Source organism: Branchiostoma floridae, chromosome 5 (genome assembly GCF_000003815.2).
Source record: "Branchiostoma floridae strain S238N-H82 chromosome 5, Bfl_VNyyK, whole genome shotgun sequence".
Lineage (NCBI taxonomy): Eukaryota > Metazoa > Chordata > Leptocardii > Amphioxiformes > Branchiostomatidae > Branchiostoma > Branchiostoma floridae.
The window spans coordinates 12150628-12166179 of record NC_049983.1 but is presented as its reverse complement, the minus strand read 5'-3'; the positions used below and the strand labels follow the sequence as shown (position 1 = coordinate 12166179).

The 15552-nt window shown below is 45.6% G+C and overlaps 2 protein-coding genes across 49 annotated transcripts in view; one reads left to right on the top strand and one right to left on the bottom strand.

Moving 5' to 3' along the window:
- Positions 1 to 8466, top strand: part of LOC118415877 (serine/threonine-protein kinase WNK1-like) — a 66949-nt gene extending 58483 nt beyond the window's left edge. For 47 of the 48 annotated variants that reach the window (XM_035820735.1, XM_035820736.1, XM_035820740.1 and 44 more), the window contains 5 exons: positions 222 to 2473; positions 2645 to 2826; positions 3180 to 3309; positions 3933 to 4013; positions 4404 to 8466. In XM_035820735.1, coding sequence (XP_035676628.1) covers positions 222 to 2473; positions 2645 to 2826; positions 3180 to 3309; positions 3933 to 4013; positions 4404 to 5297 — 3539 coding nt within the window. In that variant the 3' untranslated portion in view covers positions 5298 to 8466. The remainder of the gene's footprint in view (positions 1 to 221; positions 2474 to 2644; positions 2827 to 3179; positions 3310 to 3932; positions 4014 to 4403) is intronic. The other variant, XM_035820737.1, reaches the window with a different exon arrangement.
- A 761-nt stretch (positions 8467 to 9227) lies between these two features.
- Positions 9228 to 13303, bottom strand: LOC118416442 (tripartite motif-containing protein 2-like). The gene has a single exon (XM_035821541.1). It carries the CDS (start codon positions 13165 to 13167, stop codon positions 11158 to 11160), a length of 2010 nt encoding a protein of 669 aa, XP_035677434.1. The 5' UTR covers positions 13168 to 13303; the 3' UTR covers positions 9228 to 11157.
- Positions 13304 to 15552: the final 2249 nt, after the last annotated feature.

The following is a 15552-nucleotide window of genomic DNA, read 5'->3' as shown; positions in this document are numbered from 1 at the left end:
CCAGCCACGCCGCGTGGCTGCAAAGCTGGTGTGTTACACCAAAGGGCGGTTATACCGGCTATATACATACAGATACAGATGCTACTGCTGTGGATAAATTTCAACATGCTAAAAATGTGTTGGGCAAACTTGACTCTGGTGTTTTACGGCTGTACTGTCTGGTTGATGAGTTGAATAAAACATTAACTGTGAATGAGTCAATGACTCTGTTATCTTTTCAGGCATGTCCATGCCACCACATCCTGGTATGTCCTTACCACCGGGATCACAGATGCCCACACAAGTTGCTGCTGTTACAGCTGAAATGCCTGAGGGGTCCACTGTCGTTGGTAGATTCGCTGTGAGTTCCACCTCAGATGTCTCACAAGGGCCTGATCAGAAGCCAGCAGAGTCCCAAACTGTCCAGCCAACAAGGCCGCAAGGGCAGGCAGCTGCTCACAAGGAAGAAGCAGCAAAAAGCCCCGAATCGTTGGACAATGCGTTGAAAGGAATAATGAAACCAGCAGATGCCTCAGGGCAAACCTCGCAGACAATCAGCACACAGACGTCTCCTCAAGAGCCAGCAGGACCCTCTCTTCCTGACCAATCATCATCCCAGACCACTCAAGGGCAGGGAACTGCCCCCCAGGGCAAGGCACCATTGCAGAAGCGCCCCAGTGTGGAGGTAGTTCCACCCAAAGGACAAGCACAGGATGTTGGTAAGCCTCCAAGTGGGGACACCCAACCACATGCACCTGCACCGGCACCAGGGGAATCCAAACTGCAATCAGGTGTAGCTGCCCAAGGTACACCTGCTGTGGCTGGCCAATGGCAAGCAACTGGGCAGCCGCAGCCAACTGCACCACGGCAGGCTCCCCCAGGCACCCCAGCAAAAAGTGTATCTCCTCCGATACAAGGGCAACAAGTGCCGCAGGAGGAATCTGCAGGGTCACAGGCTGTCCAGAGCCAGGTGGGTGTACCTGCCAGCCAGCCTCAAACAGGCCCTCCGACATCCTCAGCACAAGGCCAGATGTTACAACAGCCCCCGACTAGTTCAAAGCCAGCCAGTTTAAGCCCTACTCCTCCTGTCCCAGTAAAACTGGAGGAGAAACACAAGATCCCTCGGCCTGGAGATATCGAGGACTTAAAGATGAAGCTACAGGAACTAGCCAAGCAGGGCAGCAAGCCCACAGTGGTGGCAGGGGTCCCCGGTGATACGACTACCCCCACCCCTGGTGCTGTATCTGCCACAGGGGAGGCTCCACAGCCAAGCATACCATCTGTACCAGGGGGAGGAGCAGCTCCAGTAACTGTGGGACAGATGCAGGGGTCGGCGTTTGAGCCTGTGCCATCATCGGCCTCGACTCAACCAACGACATCGCATGTCACAACCGCCCCTGCCAAACCACAGGGAACTGTCACAGTCCAGACCACGCCGAGTGCAGGGGAGTCGGCAGAGACTACGCCATCAGAGTCTGTCACGGGCAGATTCCAGGTGACATCTGTACAGGGGGAAACACAGGAAGGCCCATCTGCAAGCAATGCACCACCTGCAACCAGTTCCAGCCCAGGGCTGGAGGAAAGGAGGGGTTCAGTGGACCACCCTGCTGTAACAACTATCCGATCCGATGCCGGTTTTGGATCACCAGTTCCAATATCAGGATCCCCGGTGCAGCCATCCACCACTCAGCCCCAACCAGTGCCAACCATACCCGTCTCTTCCTCCATGCCAGCTGAGAACCAGATGCTCCAACAGCAGTATATGCCGCCTCAAATCCCCATGCCTGGATACATGTACCAATATCCTATGGGTGTTCCTTTTCCTTATGGCCAGTTGCCCTATGCCATGCCAGCGTCTGGGCAGCAGGGCATGCCCATGGTGCCTGGGTCAATCCCGGGACAGGGACCTGTGACTATGGCAACTTCTCTGCCTATTCAATCTCAGTATCTCACTGGTCCTGCTTCAGGACAAGCGCCCATGCAGATCCCAGGTAGTATGCCTCCAAGTATGGGGCCGATTCCAGCTGTCTCACAACTGACGCCCAGTTCTGGTTCCAATGGCAAGGTAGGAAGGTTCCTGGTGTCACCAAGTGCAGAGCTTGGGCCTGAAGCAAAGATGGAGGACATGCCTGTAACTACGGAAGAGCAGCAAGTGGAAGGCATTGTGCAGCAGCTGGTCAACCAAACAGTACAGAAAGTAGAGGGACAAGAGGCTGTGGAACCGTCCCAAACACAGGCTCCTGCTGCTGGACAAGATGAAACTAAACAGGGAAGATTCTTGATATCCACCATCCAGGACAAAGTGTCTGTTGCTGCTAAAAATGGGGACATTTGGGGCCAGCAGGACACTCAGTCAGGGGGACCAGTAGACTCAGAGAGGGACGATCTCACTGGACAACAAGCCGCTGCTGCTGCTGCTTCAGACAACAATGCTGCTGAGAAGATGCCTTCAGATGATGACGTGTTCAAGAAGCCCCCACCCATTGACCAGTTGGTAAGTGATCTGTATGTTTTATTATACCTGTTTGATTGACCACTCGTTTAAGTTTTACACAGCTACTTCTATAGATTATACTTAGAAGGGTGGTACTTAGTCTTGTTGGTAGACTTTGTCTCATGCACTACAGTACAGTACAGTACACTCCGTGTATTTTGTGGTCCACAGAGAAGAGTGCCTTCATCTCAAGCATCGCAGGAGCCCAGTGGAGTCAGTTCTCAACAAAACGGTAGATTTCGAGTGGAGTCAGTCCCTATGGGTGCAGCGACATCGCCTGTGCTTGATGAAAACAACCTGTCTTCAAGTGGAGAGGGTTTGAATGATGAGGAGATGAAACTACTATTAGAGAAGTAAGTATGAAATTGGAATAAAGGTTCTAGATGCATAATGTATATTATACACACCCTTTGTAATTAGGTATTAAGCCATAAGGCAAATGTTTGCTGACCACATTTTGACATTCACAAAAGATTCAGCATTCCTAACATTGAGCTATGAGTGAGTGTGTGAGGAAGAGGAAGCATCTTATTCAGTTTTTTGCAGTAGATTTTTTCATTTAAATTGTACAAGGTAGCTTTGTTGCAAGTATTGACCCTGTTGTAAGGAGAGTAACTTTTGAGTGAACATTGGCTGCAGGAGGAAACCCTTCCTGAAATGTGCGCTCAGCCGATAAATCCTGACAGTAGTATTTTGGCTTCTTTAGGCACAAACAGGAGTTAGCTGAGGTGCAAATGCGACAGAAACAGGAAGTGGAAAGGCTGTTGATCCAGAAGAAAAGACCAGCGCGGCCTCACCAGCGGTCCAGCTCGGTGCCACGTATCCCCAACCCACAGGTCAGTCTGACAGCCCTGATTAGCCTGGGTCCATCCCTCTTGGGTTGATCAGCTCCTGTGTTGTTGTTGTTTTGGAGCTGGTGCAAATGTATTGATTATTCAGCTCAACAGGGATGGCTCCCAGGCTATTATGAAACCATTTGTCTTGTAAAGTATAAACCTTTTACCTGAAATATTTCTACCATTAGTACTCGATAAGAGTTAGTTATTGCAAGTTGACATGATAGTTTGACCACAGACATCCTGTTGATGGCATCTGCATCTTCTGTATATCCTTCTATGTCTTCATCACTTTTGTTCGCTCTTCCATGCAGTCTAGTCAGGATTTCTTATGGACAAAAGCATGTCTTCAATACTTCTACTGCATGACTGTATCATAAGTGCTCACAACCACTTACATGAAACAGGACGTTTGGACTACATTTAGCATACAATTTGAAACCAATTTTTGGTTCTTTGTATTCTTTTATGCCAACTCCTCAAAAGTTCTCAATGGTAATGCCAATGGTTGATATTCATCAGTTTAGGCAACCAAAATTGACAAGCAACTGTGATAAATGCTTATATTCTTCCCTCCAGCTTTTCTATTTGATTTCATGCCTTTTCTATTGTTTTGCCATCAGTTACTTGGCTACTCTGCAGAGTATAGCTTTGGATCCCCTTCAAGTCGCTGGTTTAGCTACTATACTCTGGATGACTTTAAGGTCTGAAGTACATTTCATGAAATTCAAGCCATTGTATTTTGTGTTACTCACCGCAACAGTAGCCATTCATTCCTCGTCAAGTTCAAATGCAGAATTAAGCTGTTGAAAAGTAGACTGTATGTCTACATGTCCCACTCTTGTTGACCTAACTCTCGTCTTCACTGGTCTATTTTACTAACATTTGGTATCCACACATAAACCTAGCATAATCTTATCTGTCACACTACTTTAGTTTCTGTTGAGCAGCTGGCTATTCCAGCAGTTAATGTCTCTGTTCTGGCTATTCCAGCAGTTAATGTCTCTGTTCCTGTGAATTTTTATTTGTAAGGATAAGCATGAACAGGTCGTTTGAGCTGCCTTACTGACAAGTTGATGTGCCCACATCCTCAGGTGCAGCAGTTGCAGCAGGGTCAGATGCAGCAGCTGAACCAGGCCCAGGTGCAACAGCTGCAACAGCAGGCCCAGGTGCAGCAGATGCAGCAACAGGTGCAGACAGCTGCTTCACAGGAGCCGGGGGCGCCGCCACAGGAGACCCAGAGTGGACCACCAACCCCGACCATTATGCAGCAGCCCAGAATGGCAGGATCCAAGTCCACAGAGTCCATCATGAGCACTGTGTCCAGTCAAGTTGATGTGCAGGCTCAGCAAGGGCAGGAAGGCAAGAAGCTTACAGATGACCTGTTGAGTAAGTATGCTGACCTGGTGGACTGGGAGAAGAAGAAGGGAGCCCCTACTGTGACAGAAAAGCTCAGCCTTAATGCCATACGGGAGGCTCAGATCCGCCAGGAGATGGAGAGTAGCTTTGCCGTGCAGCAAGCCGCGCCAGCCGTGCAGCCCGTGCTGCATTCTGGGTCATCGTCGGGCAGTACGCCGTCGAGCACGCCCAAGTTGGGACGGAAGTCGGAGGGCGACCCACCCGCTCAGAGGCAGCTGTCGAGTGGTAACATTCCCCAGTACGCGATGCCGCCACCACAGATGCTGGCAGCTCACCAGCAGATGCTGGCCCACCAGCAGCAGATCCTGCAGCAGCAGGGCTTCGCCGACTTCTCCCAGATCAACCAGCAGACGTTCCCCGGGGCCATGCACGCAGACTTCACCCAGTACAATCAGCAGACCTTCCCCACGTCACAGGCTGTGTACATCCCGCAGCAGCAAGGCTGGGGAACGGTTCCACCATCGGCAAGCCTACCCCAGCAGGCCTACCAACAGGCGCAGCAGCCCCAACAGGCGCCCTACGGCCATCTGCAGAAAGGCACCAGCAATCCGCCAACCTCGCAGAGATAGTATGTACAGGGCATCCACATATGATTAAAGAGTGAAATGAACAGACTAGTCATGTGGATGAAGTGAATGGGAAGCAGACGGACTTGCACTTCGAATAATTCCTGAATGCGTACACCGTTCTTGTATACCAAGTATACCAAACATGCTGCCAAATTGAAAAATGGATCCAGAAAAATTGACAATATACATGTAAATTTGCCTGAGACAAAAAAGGAATAGTAGGCTAGAATCAACCCTGTTAATCATTGTAGCTATGTTAGAACAGTGTGAAAAGCACACAGAAGTGTAGAGCTGGGCTTGGCCAGATAAATACCTCTTCATTTTGATATGTCATCAGCTATGTGGAAAATGTGTACTTACCCTTTATTGGGCAATACATCTTGCTCTCTAGACAGCTCAGACTTATTTTCTTTACTCGCAAAGCCATAGGTTTCTGTTGTGTCAGAAAGACAAAGAATGAAAATACATGTACATTAGATGCTGGTCAACCATGTACCATGTTACAGCTGTACTCTTGTTTAAGTGGTAACATTTCCATGACCCTGCCTTTTTTTAGGTGTTAGCTTGAGTGTAAGTGAAGTCTGCCTGTGACTGTTGTGGTTTTATAACTTGACAAGCTTTCAAAGAGAGCAGATTGTTAGTGATGTGGATGTTTGTCAGCTGCCAAGTCATTTTGGCAGTTGTGTACTCTAAAGGTGAACTCTAGAGGTAATACTTGAAACGTTGTATAGATTGCCTGAGAGTTCTCAAGATTTGGGGATAGTTTACTCCAGAGAAACAATAGCTGTCATGACATCAGAGATAGCCCCTGCTCAAGTGTCATCACCTGTGTAAGACTAAAGAGGTGGAAAGTATCTCTTACAGAATGCAATGTCAAGTTTGGCTTGAGTTGTGAAAGTATACTGTTTAGTGTGAGCTTTCCCTAAAATATTTTGTGTATTTGAAGTGTATGCTACAGTCAACACTGTGTGATACTGTGTGAAGCAAACTTCAGAAGCTGTAAAAGCCCCTCTCTACATTTTTTTGGGTCACCAAGCGTTACTTCTAGATTTTTCTTGGAACTGGTTTGAAGCCCAGAATGATTGCTTGATATCAAATGCCAAGTTAAGTGATGATTGCTTTCTTTTTTTTATATTTAGCTTAGCACCCCAAAAAAAAACGGTTGGACTCACTGTCTTGTGTTTGGCCAATTAGAGAAGTTTATTTCATGTTGAAATGGGCCAATGACATGTAACCCTTGATGGCACAGTGAAGCAAATGATAATTGGGAGAATTTGTGGGCTGGGAAATGTTTGAGGTTGGTTGTTTTATCCCAGTGACCACTAATGTCACAAAACATTTTTTCTGCTTTGCCATCAGCCATGTGTTCAGTGTGTACTCAATAATAATCAATGCAACAATGCTGCAAATTTAAAGATGGCAGCAAAACATACAAATGCCTTACCCTGTACAGCTGAATTGGAGAGGGAAATGTGTGTTTTAGGTAGATATGGTGCTTTGTATAGCTAAATTTGGTAACCAAATTATCAACTTGTATGCAATGTATAAAGGTGTGATATCTGCATTGCAGAAGTGAGTGCTGAACATTGCCTACATGCTAACAGTGAATGTTTCCATATTTCTGTACCTATCTCAAATATTATGCAATATCAAAAGGTAAAATTCTGTACAATTTCATCAAGAGTTTTGGCTGAAATGCTAGCTCTTTGTAACTATGATGGAATAAGCAGATTTGTACAAATATTAATTGTTTTGGATATCAGTATTATGATTAACCCTTGTATATAAAATGCTACAGTTGTTGTTTTTTTGTAGTTACCTCACATTGTTGTTATGCTGCAGTCACAAATTGATCTTTGAGAAGTGGTCACAACACAGCATTGAATTTGAATGAGAAGCGACGGCTATGTACCACTCTGAGAATGATACATCCATGGGCCTCTGACCAGGCCATGTAACAGGTATATTCCTGGTCAAAACCACGTCTGTCCTGTTCTGTTTTGTTTTGTTTTGCTGTACATCCACAGCAAAAGGGTACAGTGTATCAAACCTTACATTTTATTTTGTTGATGTCAATTAATGTACCGCACTCCATTTACATCCAGTAACTCTAGACATGAAACACAGCTCTTGTAAAATGTTCGTGCAACCGGGCTGGACATTTTTCTCTTACTATGATAGTATGAAAACATTTGTTCTGGTTATTCCATTATAATTGTTAAGGAGGGATGGTAAAACTGTTCTTAACCCCTTTGACCTCTCGGTTATTAGACCACTGCAATGCTCCCACCTTTTATTCTGATTACATGACTCCCTGTCGATCTTACAATTCTGTCTTTGACAAAAATGGTATGAGCACCACCCCACCCCCCTCCAATTTTAATGGAATACCTGCAATGCCTTTTGTAACTACATTGCACCTACCAATCCAACACTTGATAGAAAGTGGACAGTGGCACTACTGTGTCCCAAGTTTGTTTTGACCAGGAATATTTAAGTCTGAAATGTTACAATAACCCTGTAACCATGTTGTAATCTAGCATAGCTACAGCTATGAAAATTAACGGCTACTTACTGGAGTACTACTGATTGGAAACTGCTGTTAACTTTGTTGGCAGACTTCTTTTTTTTTAATCAGACTTTCACAATGGAAGCCTGATATTACACAATCCTGGCACCCATACGTTTGAGTGGGAAGTACATGTTTTTTGTTTGGGTGCACTGAATAACAAATGTGTTGTATTTTGGAAATTGTACACAGAATAAGCCTTCTGGAATGCATAGTGTGTATCAGTCAGGAGAAGTTTTTCCTTTCATTTTACAATGTCATTGCAATTCGAAATGTTCAGTTTCAGATGCTCGGAAATGCTGTAGCACAAGACCACAGATCCAGAATCTTAGTACATGTCAGGAATTCACTAACTAGTAATGATACAATACAAGACAAAGGAATTGCTTCCCTCCAGCGAACACTAGTAAGTCAGATTGTGCTGGTTTTGTGAGAAGGCTTCAGCTGCAGCACCATGTCAGACTGTGAATAATCGTGTATAAACTGTGGGACCCAGTGGTGGCAGGTTGGGAGGGTCAAGCCAACTGGGTAAATGTTTCCTTCATTGAATTGCTTATTCCGCACATGAAATGAATAAAGCAAGCAATGATGCGGACAGCAGCACGCCTTGTTTTGTTGTTTGCTTGGCCTAGATAAGGTAGACTGATTAGTCTCAGCCTAGGGAGCAGGAAGTCAGCAGAAATGAAAGATGACATATGGTTGATATTCGGCTGGACAGTTCGCAGATAGTACACCCATCTGCTAAGGTAGTGCCGCGTCTTCAGCACACTTATACATTAGAAATAGCATATCAAGGAACCCTTTCTGTAATACATTTGTATAGACACCTACAGAAAGACCACAACGAATCAGCAATGATTCTCTCTCCCGACAACAGTGCGGAATGACGCACAATTCCAGTGACGCACATTTCCAATAATACGCTTAAACTATGGCCTTTGGAATACGCTGCTTAGAAACCTTACCATGCACTGCATATTAGAACGATAACGCATTCAGTTAAACACAAAGGTGTTTCAAGTCGATAAGATTTTGTGCAGCGAACCCATCCATTTTTTTCTAGATTGCAAAGAATGGTTGCTACTAAACATTCTTTTTCCGGGCCTCGTTGCGAGCTATGTTAAACACCAGCTACTCCCATCGCCACAAATGGTCCTGAGTCTGAGGAGATAAAGTACGTATTGCAAAAAAAGAAAAATGAGTTCAATTTTTGTCAGGCTACGATGAACAACTAAAACGATCTACCAGATGATTGAGAATGTTTAGGTTTAGTAAATTTTAAGAAGGGGGCTACAACTTTTTTTCCGTGGAATTATATATTGCTTGCATGACTGGCCAACAGCAACAAGCAACTAGATAAATGCCCAGATAGCGCCGGGTATTTTTCATCAGTGACTCAACAAATTCAATTACGAGCAGTAAGATCACGCAACTTCTCATTTCCACCAACGTCATGGCACAATCATGATCAATCATTAACAGCCTTGCTGTAAGACAACACCGTACCGTTATGTCAATAAAGCACCTGGTCTCGTGGATAAAACATCCCAAGCTTTTAGTGTCGATAAGATCTCGTAGGAAAGAAAAGTGACGTGGACGTTGATTTTCCTAATTGCTGCTTCTAACTCTAAGCAACAAGTGAAGTTGACAGTTCACACCTACGTAATTCGTGCTGATGTGGGCAGTTTGCCAAGTTAAAGTGACTGAACAATACACCGGATATTAGTTTTATTTTTATTCTTTTAATCTCCAGGGCCCAGAGGAATTCAGTCATGAACTCTGCCATAAGTGCAAGGAACATGATGTTAACGAGTCAAGATATAAATCGTCCGTCATTGAATGTTAGATTCATGATAAGTATTTATGTATAAGAGGATTTTATCAAGGTTCACCCTTATTCGAACTCCGGGCCTGATATTACAATAAAACCTTGCGGCAGGGGTGGGATATTTTTAATATGTTGACCCGTTACTTGGCTGTTGATTCTTATCTTTAATTATCAATCTTTATGCTACCTCTAACGTGTTAACATTACGTCGATGCTCTAAATCATTCAAATGGAATATCACGCAATATGCCTTCCTCCAGCATATCATATGGCGTGGATAATATTTGCTACACACAACAGCCACCTAGTAAAGCTTCTATTTATACCTTCGTAAGGTGCCTGTGTTGATACAACTAATGTTATTCTAACCAACAAAAGTACTCGGCGTAAGGCTAACACAGGTGCGAAGCTACACATGTTAATACTGGGTGTACATCGATCTATTCCAAAACATACATACATTTGTTGGCACATAGTCCAGATAACTGGGTCAATTTTTGTAATCTTATTTCCAAAAATATCATACATATCAGGGTTATATTCTGTCGACATATTTTGAAATGAGAAGTATTTTCAATAGATTCACTTTAAAACATAGCACCATAGTTTCGTGATCCATAACATAAGCCTGCTCTAATTCCTCAGGAAGCGAACCGTGAGCACCAAAAGGGCATGTTTCCTTTGGCAAACAAACGCACTCTCGTGCCCTTCCTTTCGCAGTGTCCTCTCTGTCGCCAAACGACACGTATCATCTCTAAATACCCTTCTATTTCACGTTTACGTTTGTCAAAGAGGTTTGCTTTCTTTGTTGCACTTTGTCGAAGTTAAATTGAAAGTTTAACCGGGAAGTAAAGGTTTTTGCCTTCCGATTCCGATGACTTGTAATTTTTGAGAATTCAGAACCGGAAACCGGACGCAGAGACAGGAAAGTGGTCGTGGTTTCGTACCAACATTGGAACGTGATTGGCATGATAAAGTCATGATCAATTACACAATTTTCCTCTGTCTTAAAAAGGACATGGTGTCTGATGTTCAGGTATGGAATTTTCAACAGGCAAACCGTTCACAGTTCACACAAACAGGACAAATATGCAACAGGTGGTTGGGCGGCCCCAGCGGCTGTGGCGATACAACTAGGGTGAAGGTCAACGTCACAATTAATATTACACCACTTGGCACAACTTATGTCTTAGATAGGCGGTGTTCGCCTTAATGAAAACCAGTTCAAACGGATATATTGAGCAAGTGCTTATCACACGTTGTTTGTTAGTCCATTTCTTCCAATTTGATACAAATTGAGAAATGTAACGTTATAAAAGCAGAGATCAGTCAATAGCGTAGACCTTAACGCAGCTGTTTTTGCTTTTGTCCGAGACGACAAGTTTCCCGTCCGGGATGATGTCCACGCCCTGCATTTCTTCCATTTTTAATATGATGCAATTCCAAATGTATAAACACAGAGATTAGTCAATAGTGTAGACCTTGACACAACTGTTTTCGCTTCTGTCCGAGACGACAAGTTTCCCGTCGGGAGTGATGGCCACACCTTGCGGGTGCCACAGCCCGTTATCCCGGGACAACAGGTGGCGCACAAACGTCCCGTCTTTACTGAACTGCGACACTCGGTGGTTCTTGCTATCCGCCACGATGATGTTGTTGTGGTCGTCCGTGTGGACGGAGGTTGGATAGTCGAAGTACCCATCCCCGGACCCGTACAGCCCAAACTCTTTTACGAACTCTCCGTTTTGTCCGAACACCTTGATAATATCGTTTCTCCAGTCGCTGACGATGACTTGACTGTCGCTGTTGGTGGTGAGGCGGAGCTGGTTACCGAAGAGCTGGTGTGAGGAGGAGGCGAGGGTGTGGACCGGCGTGCCGTCCGGCAGCAGCACGAACACCTGCCACCCGATAGACACGATGATCCGGCCCAGCCTGTCCACCGCGATACCTCGGGAGGGCTTGTCCTTCTCCCTGAACCCCTCCACATTGATGGTTTCCTTCTCCTTACCTTGGTTGTCCAGCACGTGAATGGAGTGTCCATCTCCGGTGACCAGGAGGTCGCCGTTGTCCTTGCAGGCCACGTCCCACGGTTCAAAGCCAAGGTTAATGGTTCCGTACAGGTTCTCCTCGTCCATCACCTGCAGGCGTTTGTTCCGGACGTCCGTCGCGATGATGAAACCTTCGTTGTTGACAAACACGGACGCCGCCCAGTCAAACTCTCCGTCCCCGCTCCCCCTCTTACCCAAGGCTGTGGATAGCCGTGCGGTTCCCGTGGGGTTCAGCGTCCGGCTAGGCTTGGCGACAGTCTTGGGCGTTTCATAAGGCGTTTCAGACGGAATTGTCGGTAGAGTCGGCCAAGGTTCCGGCATTGGCGCTCTGATAGACAAACTGCCGAACAGACGGTCCAGTTCTTCTGCCCCCTCTGTGACAGTTGAGGAAAACTGAATGTCCATCAAAGAACTAGAAACGTCGACTTTCCCCTTATTATCATTGTCTATGTACCTCTGTAGTCTACCTGTGAGGTCACGTGCTTGGGTAAACACCTCCATAGGAGTGCCATTATCGTCCATGCTCTCCGCGAACTGGACGAAACTCTTAGCGGAACTGAGATTCTCTTCCGCCGCCTGCACTGCCGAAACCAGTTCCTTCTTACTCGCCGCGTATAGCGCTTGGATATGACTGATTTTGGCTTGCTTTAACTCTTGTATGGCGTCTATCATTAGTTTCGCCCGAGCCTCCACAGTGCTTACAGTCTGGTCAACACGGGCGTCCCATTTCTGCTTCAATGAATGCATTTCATTGAGCTTAGCTTGTTGTAGAAACGCGATCCCCCGGGCTACAGGCAGGAGTCGCCTTACGTTCTTTTTCTCCCTCTCCGCCACCTCCTCTATTTCCACATACCTGTGTTCCTTGTGGGCGGTAACAACACAGTGCAGACAGATTACCAGATGGCAGGTGTCGCAGTGAAATTTGTTGATTTCGCCGTGCCTTGTGCACATTGAAGTGTTGTTGTCCCCACGGTCAGCCATAACGGGACTAGAGTTGCCTGTGGCTACAATGTTATGTGCCCGTGTGAGCTTGAGTCGGCGGTGGGCGTCCGTACACACCTGGCACAGGTATTCCCGACAGTCCACACAGTAGAAGGTAGCGCCCGTACCAGTCGAACAGACGCGGCATATGGTGACGTCTTGTGCGTTTGCCGGCGGTCTTCCTGGTTTGGTAACGACGTCACGGAGTTTGGACACTAGGAAGTTGTCCTTTAGCCCCTGCACACCGTGCGGGGGCAAGTACAGTTCCTGCCGGCAGGTGGGGCACGACAGGTTCCTGTCCGCCTGGGCGGCAAAAAGCTTCTCCAGGCATGGCTGACAGAAGGTGTGAAGACACGGAAGAATCTTCGGGCGGTCGAAGTCGTTATAGCAGATCTGACAGACTAGAAACTCCTCATTAATCTCGCTAACGAGTCCAGCTGCCATACTTGTGAGGGAACGGGACACCCACTCGCATGAGCACGTCAGCTGTGACGTCAGGTAGCTCTCCTCTCGTCCGGAAAGCAAACACGGTTTCCATGGGGACCGGCGGTACGAGGCGGCATTGTTCAAGTCGTGAGAATCTTATTATCACCGGCCTCGGGGGAAAATGGGATTTCTGAGCCTTCTGGGTTCACCAAATTATACATTCCTTGCGAAATCATTCATGCCAGCTTTTACCGCTTGAAGAAGGCCATCAATATTAATGCACCTGTAAACCCCAACCTAAGGACACATGCAACATATCGCGGCACTTGCAAAGGCTGCATAGCGGCTGTGTCCTTGGGGAAAAACACTACATGACCGAAATATGCTGAGGCGTTTTTGCAATCATACTATTACAAGCCCTTTTACCAACTGTTACACGAGCCATGTTATACTGAGGTAGACTCATCAATTCTAACATACTTTTTGTGATATAAATAGATTCTATACAACGACCGAGTGACGCGTGGCAACCCGTTCATGAATACTGTATGTAATAACTTTCACATAACTTCCAAACATATGCACGTCCGTTCGGACGCGTGACAAACATGTTACACAGGAACATACCACGACATGCTTTTGAAGCCGTGTTATTGTTTATCTTCAAAGGCCTACCTGGCAAATTTAAACTTTAAAGCTATCCGAATATCAATCGTATATGATTTCTGCGAGTGACCACATCTGTAAGTGAGCATGTCTTCATTTCATAGTATGTAAACATCTTAGACAATCAGTTCCAGCTAGCACCAACCAGGAATGCTCGCATTGCAAGCCAATTGCTTTATTGTCGCCATCAGTGCTTCAGTGTGTCGTGACTTGCATGCATGTCTTCACTCACGGAAACGTCTGGAATCACTGATTGGAGGGAGGCAAAAGTCACGTTTTACCGTGTGCAACAGGTGTACAGGAAAAAGCCTCAATTACTGGGGCTTCAGGAGACTTGCATATGTGAAAAGGTCTTACTGTTATTCCTCGAGATTTCTGTCCGGAGTTTTTGTTACAATATTAAAATGCAGACGCATTGTAACGTTTTGCTACAATATTGAAATGGCTGTCGTCATTCCATAAACCACTTAAAGGTCTTACTGTTATTCCTCGAGATTTCTGTCCGGAGTTTTTGTTACAATATCAAAATGCAGACGCATTGTAACGTTTTGCTACAATATTGAAATGGCTGTCGTCATTCCATAAACCACTTAAAGGTCTTACTGTTATTCCTCGAGATTTCTGTCCGGAGTTTTTGTTACAATATTAAAATGCAGACGCATTGTAACGTTTTGCTACAATATTGAAATGACCGTCGTCATTCCATAAACTACGAGTCTCGATCGTCTGCCTGAGGCGAAAATGAAAAGACCGCAATTAAAGAAGGAAGCACAGCAGGCAAAGGTTTCCTCTCTGTCGTGCACATGTCACGAGGCTCTTTTCTCTTGCAGCTATTCTTGGTATGAAAGCAAGCCAAACGGGAAGTAAGAGCCGTTGTCATGGGAACGATGGCGCATGCAGCACCGCTGGTATATTGATATGAAGCGGCCCTCGAAAATAGATGTCATTTAATAGCCGACAATGGCAGCAATGGTAAATGATGGCATGTTCATACTAGTGGTACACGTAGGTTAATGTCAGATAAAGACCAATATCATCTAACACATAAATTATTGTTTTTCCATCATTTGCATAATTAATGAGGAAATACCGTTGCTTTCTGAAGAAGGATATTTGCAACATATGTGAACTTGCAACTTCTGTATTGGGAAAGAAGAGACGATGCATTGATATGAGCTATGCTAACAAGATACTTAATTGTGGATCATTTGCATTGTAATACACTGATATAGTCTCAATGAAATTGAATCAATGAGGTTTTATCAAAACGTCCTATAGGTTTTGTCAAAATCTCCTTGGTTGAATATTACAATCCAAACACAGAAATTACCCTCCCTGCAATTCACCTGAAGTTCGCTAAGTGACGCTCTAAACAGAACTGCGCATGTCCGTAACCTGTCGTTACGACGCCATTTTTCGGGCAACCAAATACCGAGCTATAGGTGCCTCCGTTTAACGGCGGCGCGCACACAATAAGCGCCACGCTACTATTGGTCAATCCCATCTGTGAGGATAGTTTCGTCGACGGCAGTACAGCAGTTCCGCCATGCTGTTCGCTTACAATATCATAATTCAACATTTGAGCGCATAAAACACGGCCTTTTAGAGCATATTCATGCTATGTAAGCCCTTAAACAGATAGGTCCTTTTCTATATGATACTAAGAAACATACGTAATCGGAATTGACCCGAGTTTATGTTTCAAAACAGTAACTTTGTTACGCATATTTATCCCGG

Bases quoted from the DNA above. Each gene is read 5' to 3' on its own strand.
- LOC118416442 (XM_035821541.1), bottom strand. From the start codon at position 13,167: ATGGCAGCTGGACTCGTTAGCGAGATTAATGAGGAGTTTCTAGTCTGT.